The sequence below is a fragment of the Oncorhynchus nerka genome, linkage group LG3 (genome assembly GCF_034236695.1).
Source record: "Oncorhynchus nerka isolate Pitt River linkage group LG3, Oner_Uvic_2.0, whole genome shotgun sequence".
In the NCBI taxonomy this organism is placed as follows: domain Eukaryota; kingdom Metazoa; phylum Chordata; class Actinopteri; order Salmoniformes; family Salmonidae; genus Oncorhynchus; species Oncorhynchus nerka.
In genome coordinates, this window is record NC_088398.1 from 19610801 (window position 1) to 19626888 (window position 16088).

At 48.0% G+C, this 16088-nt stretch overlaps 1 protein-coding gene across 4 annotated transcripts in view; it reads left to right on the top strand.

Annotated features, from left to right (window-relative positions):
• Nucleotides 1-16023, top strand: part of LOC115103823 (sterol regulatory element-binding protein cleavage-activating protein-like) — a 28572-nt gene extending 12549 nt beyond the window's left edge. For 3 of the 4 annotated variants that reach the window (XM_065009435.1, XM_029624792.2, XM_029624801.2), the window contains exons 6-21: nucleotides 320-598; nucleotides 1353-1479; nucleotides 2496-2608; nucleotides 3360-3454; nucleotides 3620-3718; nucleotides 4023-4235; nucleotides 4687-5066; nucleotides 5257-5403; nucleotides 9346-9547; nucleotides 9706-9821; nucleotides 10201-10702; nucleotides 10947-11115; nucleotides 11914-12080; nucleotides 12235-12315; nucleotides 12890-13096; nucleotides 13250-16023. In XM_065009435.1, the coding sequence (XP_064865507.1) occupies nucleotides 320-598; nucleotides 1353-1479; nucleotides 2496-2608; nucleotides 3360-3454; nucleotides 3620-3718; nucleotides 4023-4235; nucleotides 4687-5066; nucleotides 5257-5403; nucleotides 9346-9547; nucleotides 9706-9821; nucleotides 10201-10702; nucleotides 10947-11115; nucleotides 11914-12080; nucleotides 12235-12315; nucleotides 12890-13096; nucleotides 13250-13495 (3143 nt within the window). In that variant the 3' untranslated portion in view covers nucleotides 13496-16023. Of the gene's footprint in view, nucleotides 1-319; nucleotides 599-1352; nucleotides 1480-2495; nucleotides 2609-3359; nucleotides 3455-3619; nucleotides 3719-4022; nucleotides 4236-4686; nucleotides 5067-5256; nucleotides 5404-9345; nucleotides 9548-9705; nucleotides 9822-10200; nucleotides 10703-10946; nucleotides 11116-11913; nucleotides 12081-12234; nucleotides 12316-12889; nucleotides 13097-13249 lie in introns of those variants that run through there. The other variant, XM_029624820.2, reaches the window with a different exon arrangement.
• Nucleotides 16024-16088: the final 65 nt, after the last annotated feature.

A 16088-nucleotide genomic window follows, 5' to 3' on the forward strand; every position in this document is an offset into this window, starting at 1 on the left:
CCTTGATTTTGCACCTGTGTGTTTTATCATTTTCTTTATAAAAATATTTAGTGAACTCCATAGCTATAGCTAAAGCATGGGCATATAGCAACACACAAGTAGACTACAACTGCATGCTGGGCTGGACATGCCCTGAGCTCCTGAAGTGAACACGAAATTAGAGCGGGCAAGATGGCCGACGCTCCAGCCTTTTGGGAATCTCACGCCGTGCTCCAGTCAAATTGGGCACGCTCCTCACTGCTCACATACACTGGCCCCAACTAGTGTCAGGCAGACTGGTAATGAGGATATTGTTCAATGCTGTGTGTGTGTGTGTTAGACCTGCTGTTTGGCGTCCCGGTGAAACACACAGGGGTGAGTCTGTACAGCAGGAAGAGGGTGGTCACCTACACCATCACCATGGTCCTGGGCAGCTACGACGCCAGGTTCCTGTCTAGCCTGCGGGCACGTCTCCGCCAGCTGCACCCCTCGGTGAACTGCAGCCTACGCGAGGACCACATGGTGCACGTGCACTTCAAGGAGGAGATAGGCATGGCCGAGCTCATCCCTCTGGTCACCACCTACATCATACTGTTTGCCTACATCTACTTCTCCACACGTAAGTCTCTGACTGGAGTCTGGGCGCCACGGGGGCATCTCAATAGTCTAGAGGTTCACTTCATCTGCACTGATCTGAAAGAGTTGGCTTAGTTTCAATTAGTTAAAGATGCATCCTTCTTTCCATCCCTCCTTCCTTGAAGTAATGTGTCCCATTACTAAGGCCGGTGGGGGGAAATTGGTTTCAAATGAAATGCTGAAGTCGACTTTCTTGCTTTGGGGGCCCTTCGTTTTCTCTGGAATATTGTGCCCGGTTAAGCCCACAGAGCCAAGACCCAGATTAGTGTGTGTGTTTGACCGAGTCCTAGCCAAGGCTGTTCCTGTCTAGTCCAGGGATAATCCCCTATACAGGAACACTGTAGTCCACCATACGAATCTACCATGATAAGACTCACCAACAATATGCTGACACACACACACACACACACACACACACACGTGCAGTCTACTGTACACAAACCACATTTCAACTAAGAGCTGCATAAATTCTCATGCTCAGAGACATTCTTCTTTGTAGTGTGTGTAAACTCTGTCTATGTTAACTCTTTCCTCTCAGTGTGTGTAGCCTCTGTCTGTTAGCTCTTTCCTCTCAGTGTGTGTAGCCTCTGTCTGTTAGCTCTTTCCTCTCAGTGTGTGTAAACTCTGTCTATGTTAACTCTTTCTTTCCAGTGTGTGTAAAATCTGTCTATGTTAACTATTTCCTCTCAGTGTGTGTAAACTCTGTCTATGTTAACTCTACTTCTTCCTCTCTCCAGGTAAGATTGACATGGTGAAGTCAAAATGGGGCTTGGCGCTGGCTGCCGTGGTAACAGTGCTCAGCTCTCTGCTTATGTCTGTGGGGCTCTGCACCCTGTTCGGCCTGACGCCCACACTCAATGGAGGGTAAGAAACACACACACACACACACTAGGCTACCCTGGGGCGGCAGGGTAGCCTAGTGGTTAGAGCGTTGGACTAGTAACCGGAAGGTTGCGAGTTCAAACCCCCGAGCTGACAAGGTACAAATCTGTCGTTGTTCAAACCCCCGAGCTGACAAGGTACAAATCTGTCGTTCTGCCCCTGAACAGGCAGTTAACCCACTGTTCCCAGGCCATCATTGAAAATAAGAATGTGTTCTTAACTGACTTGCCTGGTTAAATAAAGGTAAAATAAAAAAATAAAAACACACACACACACACACTCTCACCCTAAAATCCCCTGACCATCTCCTGCTCATTGAGCTGTATGGATTACTGTGGGACTGCAGATGTTAATGTACAGTGAGTGACAGGGGACTGTGTTACCAAGGGCAACAGATGTGGACTTAAAGGGGAGGAGGGATTCTTAAGAGGGCGGGGATAGATATTGATGTGGCGTACCTGGCCAATCACACCCAGCTTATTGGAATGTAGAGGATGGCATGACCATCTCACACCATCCAAATCTCATTGATCAAGATTCCAGGGTCCACACGCACATAGACCTACATACCCACTGTTGTGCATATTGACACAATGGCCACGTGTGTTTAGTCTTTATCTTCTGTGGTGAAGTTTTGTTCCGTACTGACCTCCAACCCTTATCTTCACGTGTCATGATAGCATATCTCTGGTTTACTGTCCGTCAAACCTTGTCTGTCTTCAATCGTCCCTTCTCTCTTTCTTCATCTGTACTCTTGTCTACTAAATGTCCCATTTCCTATTTTTAACCTGTTTTTTTTTTTATTTGTACGACAAACATAATGACAATAATCAAATCAATCAAATTGAAAAACCTGACCTCTCTCCCACCCTAACATCCAAACTGGCATCAATCACCTGATCCACAAATAAGTACTCTGAGAGCACTGGTTACTCAAATGAGATGATGAAGTATTATTCACAACAGCCTTGTAATCATGTTGTCTCTCTCTCTGTCAGTGAGATCTTCCCCTATCTGGTGGTGGTGATAGGGCTGGAGAACGTCCTGGTTCTCACCAAGTCTGTGGTGTCCACCCCTGTTGACCTGGAGGTCAAACTACGCATCGCTCAGGGTAAGAGTGTGTGTGGGTTGGTTCTTCTATCCCCATAAGTCCCCACGGATTAGTAAAACAAGGAAAATTCTCTTTCCCATGGCCCCATGAGGACAAAGGGTGTTTTAAGGTTAGAATTAGGGTAAGGGTGCCTCCTGAGTGGTGCAGCGGTTTAAGGCACTACATCGTGATTGAGGCGTCGCTACAGACCAGGGTTCGATCCCGGGCTGTTTCGCAGCCAGCTGCAACCGGGAGACCCCTGAGGCGGCACACAATTTGCCCAGCGTCGTCCGGGTTAGGGGAGGGTTTGGCTGTCCGGGATGTCCTTGTCCCATTGCGCTCTAGCGACTCCTTGTTGTGGACCGGCCGCATGCACGCTGACTTCAGTTTTCTCCGATATATTGATGCGGCTGGCTTCTGGCTTAAGCGAGCAGTGTGTCAAGAAGCAGTGCGGATTGGCAGGGTTGTGTTTCGGAGGACGCATGGCTCTCGACCTTCGCCTCTCCCGAGACCGTATGGAGTTGCAGTGACGGACAAGACTGTAACTACCAGTTGGATATGACAAAATCAGTGTATATATATATATGATAATAACAATTGGGGTAAGGGGCTAGGGTTACAGGTTAGAGTTATGGTAAGTGTTAGGGAAAATAAGATTTGGAATGGAAATTCATTTTAGGTCCCCAAGAGGATAGAAGAACAAAGTGTGTGTGTGTGTGTGTGTGTGAAATCCAAGCATTTGTTAATGTGTTATTGTGTTGTCCCTCTCCAGGCCTTAGTAATGAGAGCTGGTCTATCATGAAGAACATGGCCACAGAGCTGTGCATCATCCTCATAGGATATTTCACCCTGGTGCCTGCTATCCAGGTAACACACACACACACACATCTATCACACACTGGCGTATGAACACAGGTACACGCACACTTTCATTCACATAGACAGAGTAGAGCATACTGCCACACAACATGCACACACCCACTTCTACTGTGTATGTTTTGAGTGGCCTGCTGTTTATTTCTGTGTTTCCAGGAGTTCTGTCTGTTTGCTGTGGTGGGACTGGTGTCTGACTTCTTCCTTCAGATGTTTTTCTTCACCACAGTTCTTTCCATTGACATCCGACGCATGGAGGTGAACACACACACACACACTGTCAACAGTGCTTTCCTTAGTAATTTACAGCATGGACGTGAGGTCATAGACACACACACACATTTGCCATGTGAAGGTGAGGTCTCTTGAGACATGAGTCATTTCCTCAGTCTACAGTGCTCTTTAAAATATAGTCTTTATCCACCTTGTTCCCCTGTTACAGTCATATACACATGCATACTCTAACACTAATTCATACACATGTACTCACATACTTGTTCTCTCATACGTGTTGCACACTCCCACATGCCCACGCTCCCTAAAACTGTCCTCTCACACACAGTTGGCCGATCTGAACCGCCGTCTTCCGGCCGAGGCGGGAATGCCCCTTCCCAAACCGGGCCCCCTGCGCCCTCGGGAGGCGCCTCCTCCCCCACGGCCCTCGCCCCACACCATCACCCTGCAGACGCCCACCTTCAGGAACCTGTGCCTGCCCAAGAGGCTCCGTGTGGTCTACTTCCTGGCCCGCACGCGTCTGGCCCAGCGCTTCATCATGGTGAGACTGGCTGGAGGCACTCCCTGAAAAGATTGTTTAAGTTAGGGTTGCACCATTCTTTTGGAAAATGCACAGGCTTTTCAGAAATTAGGATTGGAATTGGACTCCTGATTTCCTGATTATTCCCGTCTGATTCCGGGAATCTTCCAACTGGATTTTCTGGAATTTTGCGACCCTAGTTTCACTTAGTCCAGTGTTAACAAATGCTCGTGTGAAAGGAGGGTGAGTTAGCACTGGGATATGAACATGCAGTGTGAAAAAGCCTTGAGGGTGACTGTCTCATGGCCTTTTCACAGAAAGTCAGTCTGTTGGGCCGTCGTGTCTGTGTGTGTTACCTTCTGTCTCGCCTGTCAGTATTTGTCTCTGTATGACTGTCTGAACATTTCCAGTACTTCCTTGAAGTAGTCCTCTGTATGCGTTGACATGTCCCTCTATCCCTGTATTGTTGTAGGTGGGTACAGTGATCTGGATTGGCATCCTGGCCTACACGGACCCCGCTGGCCTCCGTACCTACCTGGCAGCCCAGGTGTCTGAGCAGAGCCCCCTGGGGCAGGGCGGGGCCGGGGGTCTGCCCCCGCACCTGGGAGTAGCCCCGGTCTTCCCTGGACCAGGAGGGGACCCCGCCGACACCCTCAGTGTCCTCCCCGCCCCCGCTGAACCTACCCCGCTTCCAGAGAACCAGTCCCAGGGCCACCACGGGGCCCCCGGGGAAGGAGTACCCCTGGTGCCCCAGATTAGCTGGGGGGCGGAGGATGAGGAGGGCTGGAGGAGGCTGTCTTTCAGACACTGGCCCTCGCTCTTCAGCTACTATAATATTACTCTGGCCAAGAGGTAGGTCAGGGGAGTTGGAATGAGTTACTGGGTGTGTGTGTTTATCGCATGTGTGTGTTTATTGGATGTGTGTGAGCTTATGTGCATAGTGTGTGTGTCACTGTTGACCCTACTTACCATGCTTTTGGGTTAGGTCGAATTCATTGTTTAATGTTAGGAAATGTCATTTTGTTACCTTTTTGTCCCACAGATACATCAGCATCCTGCCTGTCATCCCCATCACACTCCACCTGAGCCCCCGGGAGGCCATCGAGACACGTCACCCCCAGGACACACGCCACCCCCCGCCGCCCAGCCTCAAAACTAATGACCTGCCCGCAGACCTCACGCTCTACAAGTCAGTACCGACATACACACACACACACACACACACCAACCTCTATATCCAACTCCTTCAAACTACAGATTGACCAATATTCCCCCTACCACCATCCATGCATTTCATGTTTTTCAAATACACACACACACACACACACACACACACACACACACACACCCATGCACAGTGCACACCACTTCAAAGTCCATGCAGGCGAAAGATCAATGTTATAGTAAACGATTATGGCTTCAAGGCCAAGAGATACAGTGATAATCCACACAGTCCAAACCCACATCTCATACAGTATAGGCCTACATTTGTTGCAAAATTCCGGAAACTTTCAATAAATTCCCTGGTTTTCCCCAAATCCTGGTTGGATGATTCCCAGAATCAGGAAGGAATAAGCAGGAAATCCGGAAGCATCCAACCAGGATTTGCAACGCTAGTCCCACACCTCTCTCTTCTTCCTCTCTTTCTAACCTTGCAAACGAAACAAGGCCAAACAGTCTGTCTGATGGTTATCTCAAAAAAGGTAGGAAGAAAGAAAATGTTTTTTTCCCCTCTTATCTCTATAGTTGAGTTGATTGGCTATTGAGCGAGGTTGGTTTTGCATCGGTGCCCCCACCCACCCGGGGCACAGGGCCATGCAAAATTAACTCCCTCACTGACTCAGACTTTGGCCCTGTCTACCGGCTCATCTGATTGGCTGTCAGGTTACTCGTAAGATGTCCGTGGGTTGATGATGTCATGGTGGAGTGGGTGATGGTTGGTGTGGTTTTTGGACTGAGTGAAACGGTCTCTCAACTGTGTTCTCCCTTGTAGGGGGCAAAGGTTCCTCAAAGTAAGGCAGTACAGTACGGCCAACGTCAATGTTTCTATTAGAACAAACAGAATTATGCAGGGGGGTGCTGTGCTGCTTGAGACGTGAGGGTGGGAATATTGTTTTCAAAGACCACCAGTGATTTTCCTGCAGTATACTACATCCTTGACCAATAGCATATTAAAATGGATCCAACTGTGGAACTGTGTCCACTGTGATGTGTAACTCCAGGGAGGTTTTTCATTGGACGTGGGCGGTTTGAATCATATTCATCAGGTCATGGTCATCTGTGAAACCCAGATCCGTGTTCACGGTTCATATCTGAGATAAAGGTCACAGTGGTGAAGGTCATCTCTGGAACACAGGCCAGGCACAGATGGAGATTGATCTATTAGAATCGTTGGGTCAGGTCAAGGAGGAGGGGCCTGGATGGTTCTTCCAGAATAAAGTAGGATCTGTCGTATCTATGGTTGTCCAATCAAAGACGGCTTCCTGGAACTCTTGCTTAGGTGGACTCAGTGTTATTTTCAGAGAATCTCCCTCAGCCTGTTTACAATAGTCATAAAAAAATAAACTGGTTGCCAATCAATGTTAGGCACTTTTATTATGTTAGGCCTGTGGCGGTGATGGAATTACATTAATATGATAACATTTCAAGCCTCAAATGGAAAGGCTGCTTTCTGTTGTCGTGTGAATGGAAAGGCTGCTTTCTGTTGTTGTGTGAATGGAAAGGCTGCTTTCTGTTGTTGTGTGAATGGAAAGGCTGCTTTCTGTTGTCGTGTGAATGGAAAGGCTGCTTTCTGTTGTCGTGTGAATGGAAAAAGGCTGCTTTCTGTTGTCGTGTGAATGGAAAGGCTGCTTTCTGTTGTTGTGTGAATGGAAAGGCTGCTTTCTGTTGTCGTGTGAATGGAAAGGCTGCTTTCTGTTGTCGTGTGAATGGAAAAAGGCTGCTTTCTGTTGTCGTGTGAATGGAAAAAGGCTGCTTTCTGTTGTCGTGTGAATGGAAAAAGGCTGCTTTCTGTTGTCGTGTGAATGGAAAAAGGCTGCTTTCTGTTGTCGTGTGAATGGAAAAAGGCTGCTTTCTGTTGTCGTGTGAATGGAAAGGCTACTTTCTGTTGTTGTGTGAATGGAAAGGCTGCTTTCTGTTGTCGTGTGAATGGAAAAAGGCTGCTTTCTGTTGTCGTGTGAATGGAAAAAGGCTGCTTTCTGTTGTCGTGTGAATGGAAAAAGGCTGCTTTCTGTTGTCGTGTGAATGGAAAGGCTGCTTTCTGTTGTCGTGTGAATGGAAAAAGGCTGCTTTCTGTTGTCGTGTGAATGGAAAAAGGCTGCTTTCTGTTGTAGTGTGAATGGAAAAAGGCTGCTTTCTGTTGTCGTGTGAATGGAAAAAGGCTGCTTTCTGTTGTAGTGTGAATGGAAAAAGGCTGCTTTCTGTTGTAGTGTGAATGGAAAAAGGCTGCTTTCTGTTGTCGTGTGAATGGAAAAAGGCTGCTTTCTGTTGTCGTGTGAATGGAAAGGCTGCTTTCTGTTGTAGTGTGAATGGAAAAAGGCTGCTTTCTGTTGTCGTGTGAATGGAAAGGCTGCTTTCTGTTGTCGTGTGAATGGAAAAAGGCTGCTTTCTGTTGTCGTGTGAATGGAAAGGCTGCTTTCTGTTGTCGTGTGAATGGAAAGGCTGCTTTCTGTTGTCGTGTGAATGGAAAGGCTGCTTTCTGTTGTCGTGTGAATGGAAAGGCTGCTTTCTGTTGTCGTGTGAATGGAAAAAGGCTGCTTTCTGTTGTCGTGTGAATGGAAAAAGGCTGCTTTCTGTTGTCGTGTGAATGGAAGTGCAACCTTAAGGTAAGGAAAAACAGCCATTTTGTCCCTGGCGGTCCACATTTGCATACTTCCACTGAAGTGGTCTAATTGGCTTGAACATGTGCAGCCAGTGTGTACACCACATGGGTACAACGTTTCCCTAAGGGGACAATAAAGTCAGTGTGTACACCACATGGGTACAACGTTTCCCTAAGGGGACAATAAAGTCAGTGTGTACACCACATGGGCACAACGTTTCCCTAAGGGGACAATAAAGTCAGTGTGTACACCACATGGGTACAACGTTTCCCTAAGGGGACAATGAAGTCAGTGTGTACACCACATGGGTACAACGTTTCCCTTTGGGGACAATAAAGTCAGTGTGTACACCACATGGGTACAACGTTTCCCTAAGGGGACAATAAAGTCAGTGTGTACACCACATGGGCACAACGTTTCCCTTTGGGGACAATAAAGTCAGTGTGGGACAACGTTTCCCTAAGGGGACAATAAAGTCAGTGTGTACACCACATGGGTACAACGTTTCCCTAAGGGGACAATAAAGTCAGTGTGTACACCACATGGGCACGTTTCCCTTTTGGGACAATAAAGTCAGTGTGTACACCACATGGGTACAACGTTTCCCTTTGGGGACAATAAAGTCAGTGTGTACACCACATGGGTACAACGTTTCCCTAAGGGGACAATAAAGTCAGTGTGTACACCACATGGGTACAACGTTTCCCTTTGGAAACAATAAAGTCAGTGTGTACACCACATGGGCACAACGTTTCCCTAAGGGGACAATAAAGTCAGTGTGCACACGCTGACTCCATGCATGAACATGTGTGGGAGAGTACGTGTGCTGGACCAATCAGACTCTGCCGTGGTTTCAGAACTGGTATTGCACGTCGAACTGGTCACACCAGTGCGTCAGGCCCTGTTGTCATGACAGTGACTCATTCTACACTACAGGTGCTGTTTAGGCTTCTGCCTTTACCCCCGTCTCCACTAGAGGGACACACTGGACCCATTACATCTGCTTTCCAGGCTTTCCTCACGGGGGGTCATGTTATGGAATGTCATTCTGACGAGCCGATGATTTATGTCGGTACGTCATTGCGTCAAGTTCACACCGTTCTCAATGTTCAAGTCTTTCTATTGTAAGATGCTCTGTGCTACGTGATGGCTTGGTCTCCCTGTCATTGGTACTCTCTGTCTCTAACGTGCTGTCTCTTCACACGCTTAACCTGCTCTCTCTGTCAGTGCAACCCAAACCAGCTTTATTGGCACGTATGGAGAAGGCAGCAAACAGGTTATTAACCCTGTCTGTCTCTGTCTCTCTTTAGGGTAGCAGCTCTGGGCCTGGCGGCAGGGGTTCTGCTGGTGCTGCTGCTCTTCTGTCTCTACCGGGTCCTCTGTTCCCGCAACTACGGCCAGAACGGCGTGGCCCACGGACGCCGTCGTCGCGGTGACCTGCCCTGCGACGACTACGGCTACTCGCCACCCATCAGCGAGATCTCCCCCCTGCTGCTGTGTGGACACAGCATGGTGAGAGACTGGGCGCACACACACACGCACACACACGCTGACACAAATAACATTGTTCATTTGCATGAATATTTACAAGTATCTCTCCTCTGCGTTCTCTCTCTCTCTCACTCACACTCTCTCACACTCACTCACTCACACACACACACACACACCAGGATATAGAGTGTCTGGCGAGTGACGGCATGCTGTTGGCCAGTTGTTGTCTGGCAGGACAGATCCGTGTGTGGGACACTCAGACTGGAGACTGCCTCACCGTCATTCCTAAACATGGGTAAGACACACACACAGCGTGTCCACATACCATATCCACAAGGTCACCTTGGCCGATACAGGATTACATACACACACGTACATACACACACCTATGGACAGTTCATGCTTGTGTTCATGCATAATGTGTTATATTTTTTGGCCTGGCACCACCCACCTCTTTGGAGTACAACTTGTATTATTTTAAAAATAAATGTACAATATTCATTTTACATATGTAAGTACAAGTCATTAGATGTTTTCTTTCAGCATAGTTTTTATGTGTTCTCCCTTCGTCCCATTCCCATGTCCTTTTATTTCTTTCTACATAGTCTTCCAACCTGTTCCCCTATATGCATATCCAGCCTCCTGGTCTGAACATTAAACTGTCTCTCTGTCAGGCTGCGGCGGAGTAGCAGCAGTGGCTGCTGGGAGCAGCGGGATGGTTGGGACGCTGTGGGTGTGGCCGAACCTGAAAATCTGGGGTGCGGGACAGAACCAGGGGGCGGGGTTTTCGACGAGGACGAGGGCTACCCCCTCAGGCGGCGGACCACCCCACGTCCTGCCCTCTTTGAGAACCAACCCGACCTCACCCCCCTCATCGACACCAACTTCGACTCCCAGCCCCCCTCCCACCTCCTCCTCACCCCGCCCAGGGATGGCTTTGACTTCGGGGGGCTGGTGGAGAAGGCCTACCTGGAGCACGAGCCTCCCTCGCCGGGCCTCACTGCCTCATACCCCTCACCCCTGTCGGGACCCCCTCCCCAGAGGAGACGCAGCCTGGGGTACATCCAGCCCCCTGCTCCACAGGGCCAGGAAACCCCGGACTGGGAAAGCGCCGTGTGGGCCATGGAGCTCCGGGGGAACCTCATCGCTGCTGGGAGGAGCAACGGCAAACTAGAGGTGAGACCCAATCCCAAATCAACCCCCCTACACCGTCACTAGACACTTTATGATGCTCCATTGTAGAACAGAAAGAAACGACTGGATGGGTGCAGTGGATGAGATGAGAAGGGGAAAGAGAGGAGGTAGTCATAATGAGCAAGCAGGAAACAATATTTCCAAGAGGAGAGTGTCAGTAGGAGAAATTGGCAAAGGGAAAGTGAGAAAAGGCCAGGGCAAGTGCACTAATGTGTTATGTGGTTAGCTGTGGGATGCAGTGGAGGGCTCGTTACGCTGCAGTAATGAAGACGGCGTCTCGGGGATCACGGCCCTGGCCTTCCTCAACAACAGGATCGTGGCGGCCAGACTCGACGGATCTCTAGACTTCTTCACTGTTGACATCAACAAGCCTCTGGGCTTACTGCAGTACAGAGGTGAGCTTCACACACACTGTCAAACGACCCAATGATGTCAATATACACAGAGTGCACAAAACATTAGGAACCTGCTTTTTCCTTTATATATACTGACCAGGTGAAAGCTATGATCCCTTATTGATGTCACTTGTTAAATCCACTTCAATCGGTGTAGATGAAGGAGAGGAAACAGGTTAAATAATGATTTTTAAGCCTTGAGACAATTGAGACATGGATTGTGTTTCATTGAGGGTGAAAGGGCAAGACAAAAGATTTAAGTGCCTTTGAACGGGGTATAGTAGTAGGTGCCAGGCGGTCAAGAACTGCAACGCTGCTGGGTTTTTCACGCTCAACAGTTTCCCGTGTGTATCAAGAATGGTCCACCACCCAAAGGACATCCAGCCAACTTGACACAACTGTGGTAAGCGTTGGAGTCAACATGGGTCAGCATCCCTGTGGAACGCTTTCGACACCCTGTAGAGTCCATGCCCCGACGACTTGAAGCTGTTCTGAAGGAAACAGGGTGGTGCAACTCAATATTAGGAAGGTGTTCATAATGTTTTGTACACTCAGTGTATGTCTAATATGCTTGGAAAGTCGATTGTGTCACAATCGGTAAAATGTTAACAACTGGAGTCACATGTTATTGCCCGTAGCTATAACAGTAGCTATAAATAGTGTAGTTAACTAATTATCAAGTAAAGTGTCTCCAGACATGTTTACTTTTGACCTTTGTGACGTCCTGACTTTCGGAGCGTTTTAACTCTAAACGTCTGTGATGAGTGTGTTATCTATGTTGGGTGTGTGTGGTGCCAGGTCCCCCCGGGCGTAGTAACATGCCGCCCTCGCCCTGCTACAGCAGTGAGGATGTGATCTCATGCCAGCTGACGCGCTCGGTGCAGTGTGCCCACCAGAAACCCATCACGGTGCTGCGAGCCGCTGCCGGCAGAGTGGTCACGGGCAGCCAGGACCACACTGTCAGGGTGAGGGAGGACACGCTCACAGAAACACGCTGACAGATGTACAGAAACGCATACACACACACGTGTATATCGTTCACCAACCTTTTTGCATGATAATACAGTATAAAATCAACACTCACACACTAAAACCCTGCTGTTTGTCCCTGCGTGTCAGGTGTATCGTCTGGAGGACTCATGCTGTCTCTTCACGCTCCAGGGCCACTCTGGTGGAATCACTGCCATCTACATAGACCAGGTTAGTCAATGGTACAGTCTGTATCCCCCCCATCGGGGCAGTCCGATGGTACAGTCTGTATCCCCCCCCATCGGGGCAGTCCAATGGCTAAACTGTTGTCTGGCTGCATTCCAACCCAAAGTCTGCTCCCTTTAAGAATTTCCCCCAGAAGGATAGTTATGCAATGGGCTCACCTTGCTCCTAAAATTCCACCTTCTCCATACCTTCTGTACCAGTCTTGCTGGCTGTGCAGGAGAGTCACTAAGGCACAGGCAGCCCAATTCTGATATTTTTTACACTAATTGGTCTTTTGACCAATCACATCAAATCTTTTCAAATCAGATCTTTTTCAGAGCTGGTCTCATTGGTTAAAAGTCTGCCTGTGTAAACGCGGCCTAAGGTACTCCTTTCCGATCAAAATCCATTCAAGTGTAAGCCCCCCTTACTAGGGCACATCGTAGCAAAACATCTTGCAACGGAAAATTAGGTTTTCTTATGAACAAGTCCAGGTAGTCCCTCCTCATAGCAGTCCACTTTTTTCTGTTTGTGCTTAATGAATATGACCCATGTGAAGTATGTCATTGTCGTGTTGCAGACCATGGTTCTGGCCAGTGGGGGGCAGGACGGAGCAATCTGTCTGTGGGATGTGCTGACGGGCAGCCGGGTGAGCCAAGTGTACGGTCACCGCGGCGACGTGACTTCACTGGTGTGCACCACATCGTGCGTGATCAGCAGCGGCCTCGACGACCTCATCTGCATCTGGGACCGCAGCACGGGCATCAAGCTCTACTCCATACAGCAGGTGCGTCTCTGTGTGTGTGTGGCTAATTTGGGAGAAATCAGGTAAACTAGTTTCCTGTTATTCAACGATAGTTTATGCCTCTTCGCCTGCTTCTATCCCAATTTTTCCTTCCTTCTTTAAACCTAACCTGTCTTTCTTTCCCCCCTCCCCCAGGAGGTGGGCTGCGGTGCCAGTCTGGGGGTGATCTCTGAGTCTCTCCTGGTGACAGGGGGCCAGGGCTGTGTGTCCTTCTGGGACCTGAACTTTGGGGACCTCCTCCAGACGGTCTACCTGGGCCAGAGCAGCGACGGCCAGGGGGTCCGCCAGCTCGTGGTGCTGAACAACGCCGCCATCGTCTGCGACTTTGGCTCCGAGCTCAGCCTGGTCTACGTACCCGCGGTGCTGGAGAAGCTGGACTGAGCAGAAGCAGAACTAGGACAGGCGCCACACAGTGGCCTGGAGAAGTAGACAAAATGGTCAGTACTGACAATGGGGATATATGCAAACTCAACTCATTCTGGCCCTACACTATGCTGCAGTTGGACAATCTCCTTGGAAAGAGTTGTGGCTCATTCAGATCGTTAGCGCTTCACATGATTTAGCTGGCAGGGCATTTCTATAGCAATACATCGCCTTTTTTATGAAGCTAATGTCTGGTTGGAGAGACAGATGTACAGACAGACTTACAAGTGGTCAACCTGCCACAGGGTGAGGTCTGTCTGACCAGAAAGATGACCTTTGGCCTTGTTACTAGCTTGTATCCAAGCATTGGATGGTTTGGGGTACACACACCCCAAGGGGGTTCCCATCCAACAATCAGACTGTCACTGCACACTATGCTGCTGTCATTGGCGGAGTGTTTGATACCACGCCAGCCAATCAATGTAGTGCAGCTGTAGCAGGCTCATGTCATGAAGTCTGAGGGCTGCTGGGCTAAGCAAAGCAGTTATTAGCATGTGTGTGTTTTGTGTCCTGGGGAAGAAACAGTCCTGTTTTATGGTGAAAACATTGCTGACAAAAATCCATTATTGTGTGTGTGTGTGGGAGAGAGAACTGGATACGATTACTGTAATGAAATGCACCTTGAGAGGGGGTTGTTTTTTATGTTTAAATCTATTTATTAGTGATACATTTTTAAGTAACAATTTGAGGTGTGCATAATATAATGTGGAGATGTCATAAATGTAGGGTTAGATGTATTTTTTTTAACATTGGTTATAATGAGATTAAGATTTGTAATAATATTTTGGAACTGAAAACACTTGCGTTGGGGATTGAGGGGGAGAGGTTCCTTGCCTTACCCCAGCATCAAGCTCTGATTTTAGGGCTACTGTTGCTGCAAGAGGACCCATCTGGCCCCTAAGAGCCCCTTAAACTGTAAAACGCTCTATACTTTCTGCTTGAATTTGAGATGTGCATCTGAAGGTGTGGCAGCTCTACATTGGCTGCTCTCTCCCATGTTGACTGTGCCCAGGAGAAATGTCAGATCTTTTCAGATTGTGACTATATTCAATTGCACGGTTTTATGTTAGTAACATTGTCATTCTACCTTTTGTACGTCTTCTCTGACTAAAGGTTCCATTGAGGAAATCACGTTACTTTTTTAAATACCTAAAATGGCTTCCTCTTGAAAAAAAATCTTATCTTCTCTGTCCGCTATGTTTTTCCTAATTCACTGAAAAGGTGTCTTTTCTTTCGGTCTTATCTCTGTAATTCTCTGCTTGTGAGTTTGAGAACCCTATCAGGTATAAAAGGAGAGGATGGGTAGTGTACCAGTAATGTGGTTAACTCCACCTTGTCTTTTCATGTGAGCAAAGGAGTCAGCGAGGGCCTCAGACGAGGAATATGATGGTACCCTCTAGGTTGGAGCCTCTCTACTAATAACTCAACCTTTCTCCCAGCCCGTTACCTCTGAGTGACTGTAGCGCGAGCCTGCAGACACACGCAATGCAGAGAGAGCGTAGTGGACTTGACCGTAGACGTTAGCCTACTTGGTTACTTACACCCATAGCTGAATGTAGATGCTTGATATTGAAAAGCAAATCCACTCAACTTCAACCAACAGAAATATAACACTAACTTGTGCACTAACTCTTAACCCTCTCAAATGCACATGCTCACACACACTAGGCACTTTTGTAACAATGTATAGAAAGACATTCAGAAAGCATAAAAACGCACACATCAGACTTGTGAATGTACGGGTGGACAGCTTTAGTCCTCAAGTGTTGCGTTGTCGGCTGGTTTATGATGAATTGAAGAGAAACGAAAACCCAGACACACGCCATCCCAGAAGAACTGGAGTTGTGCACCCGTATATAATGGTTCTAATTTATTTCCTTTTTTAATGTAAATAGGTAAATGCTTTAGAGCGTGTCGATTCACTTATCATTGTAAGGATATAGACTGTTGCCTGAGTTAAATATGGTTGTGTTCCGAGTCCTTTTAAGCTGCCTTTCCTTATCTCCTTGCTTGCAAATAATGATACGATAGTTATTTGACACCCACACACACACTGTCACAATATGTGGCCTATGCAGGAATGAAACCTCATCACTCTGGTGCTGCGAGCACTATGCTCCCAACAACATTGGAATGTTTATGGAACAGGAGTTTCTACATTTGTTTTACAGCGTTCTGCCACTGTAGTGATGAAAGGAGATGAGAAGGGAAGCATTTAAGATAATTGGAACACAGCCCATGTCCCCTTGATCTGACCCTTTTGGTCCTACAAAATAGTTGAGGGAGGGAGGGAGGGGCAGAAAGAAACCGGTGTAAATATTGTTTTTGTGGAATCATAGGCCTGTTCTGCCCCCCTCCTGAACCCCCTCCCTTCGGTTGGCTAGGGTGCCACAGACTGTAGTGGCGGTAGCAAATGTTCTGGACTATTTTTAACACAGGAGCAAAACTTTGTACTAATTTCCAAATAAAGAGTCTTTGATACCTTGTCATGTGGTCTGTAGTGTGTGATTTTCTGTAGGGGGGGGGGTTTATCTTATGGAATGTTTGAGTA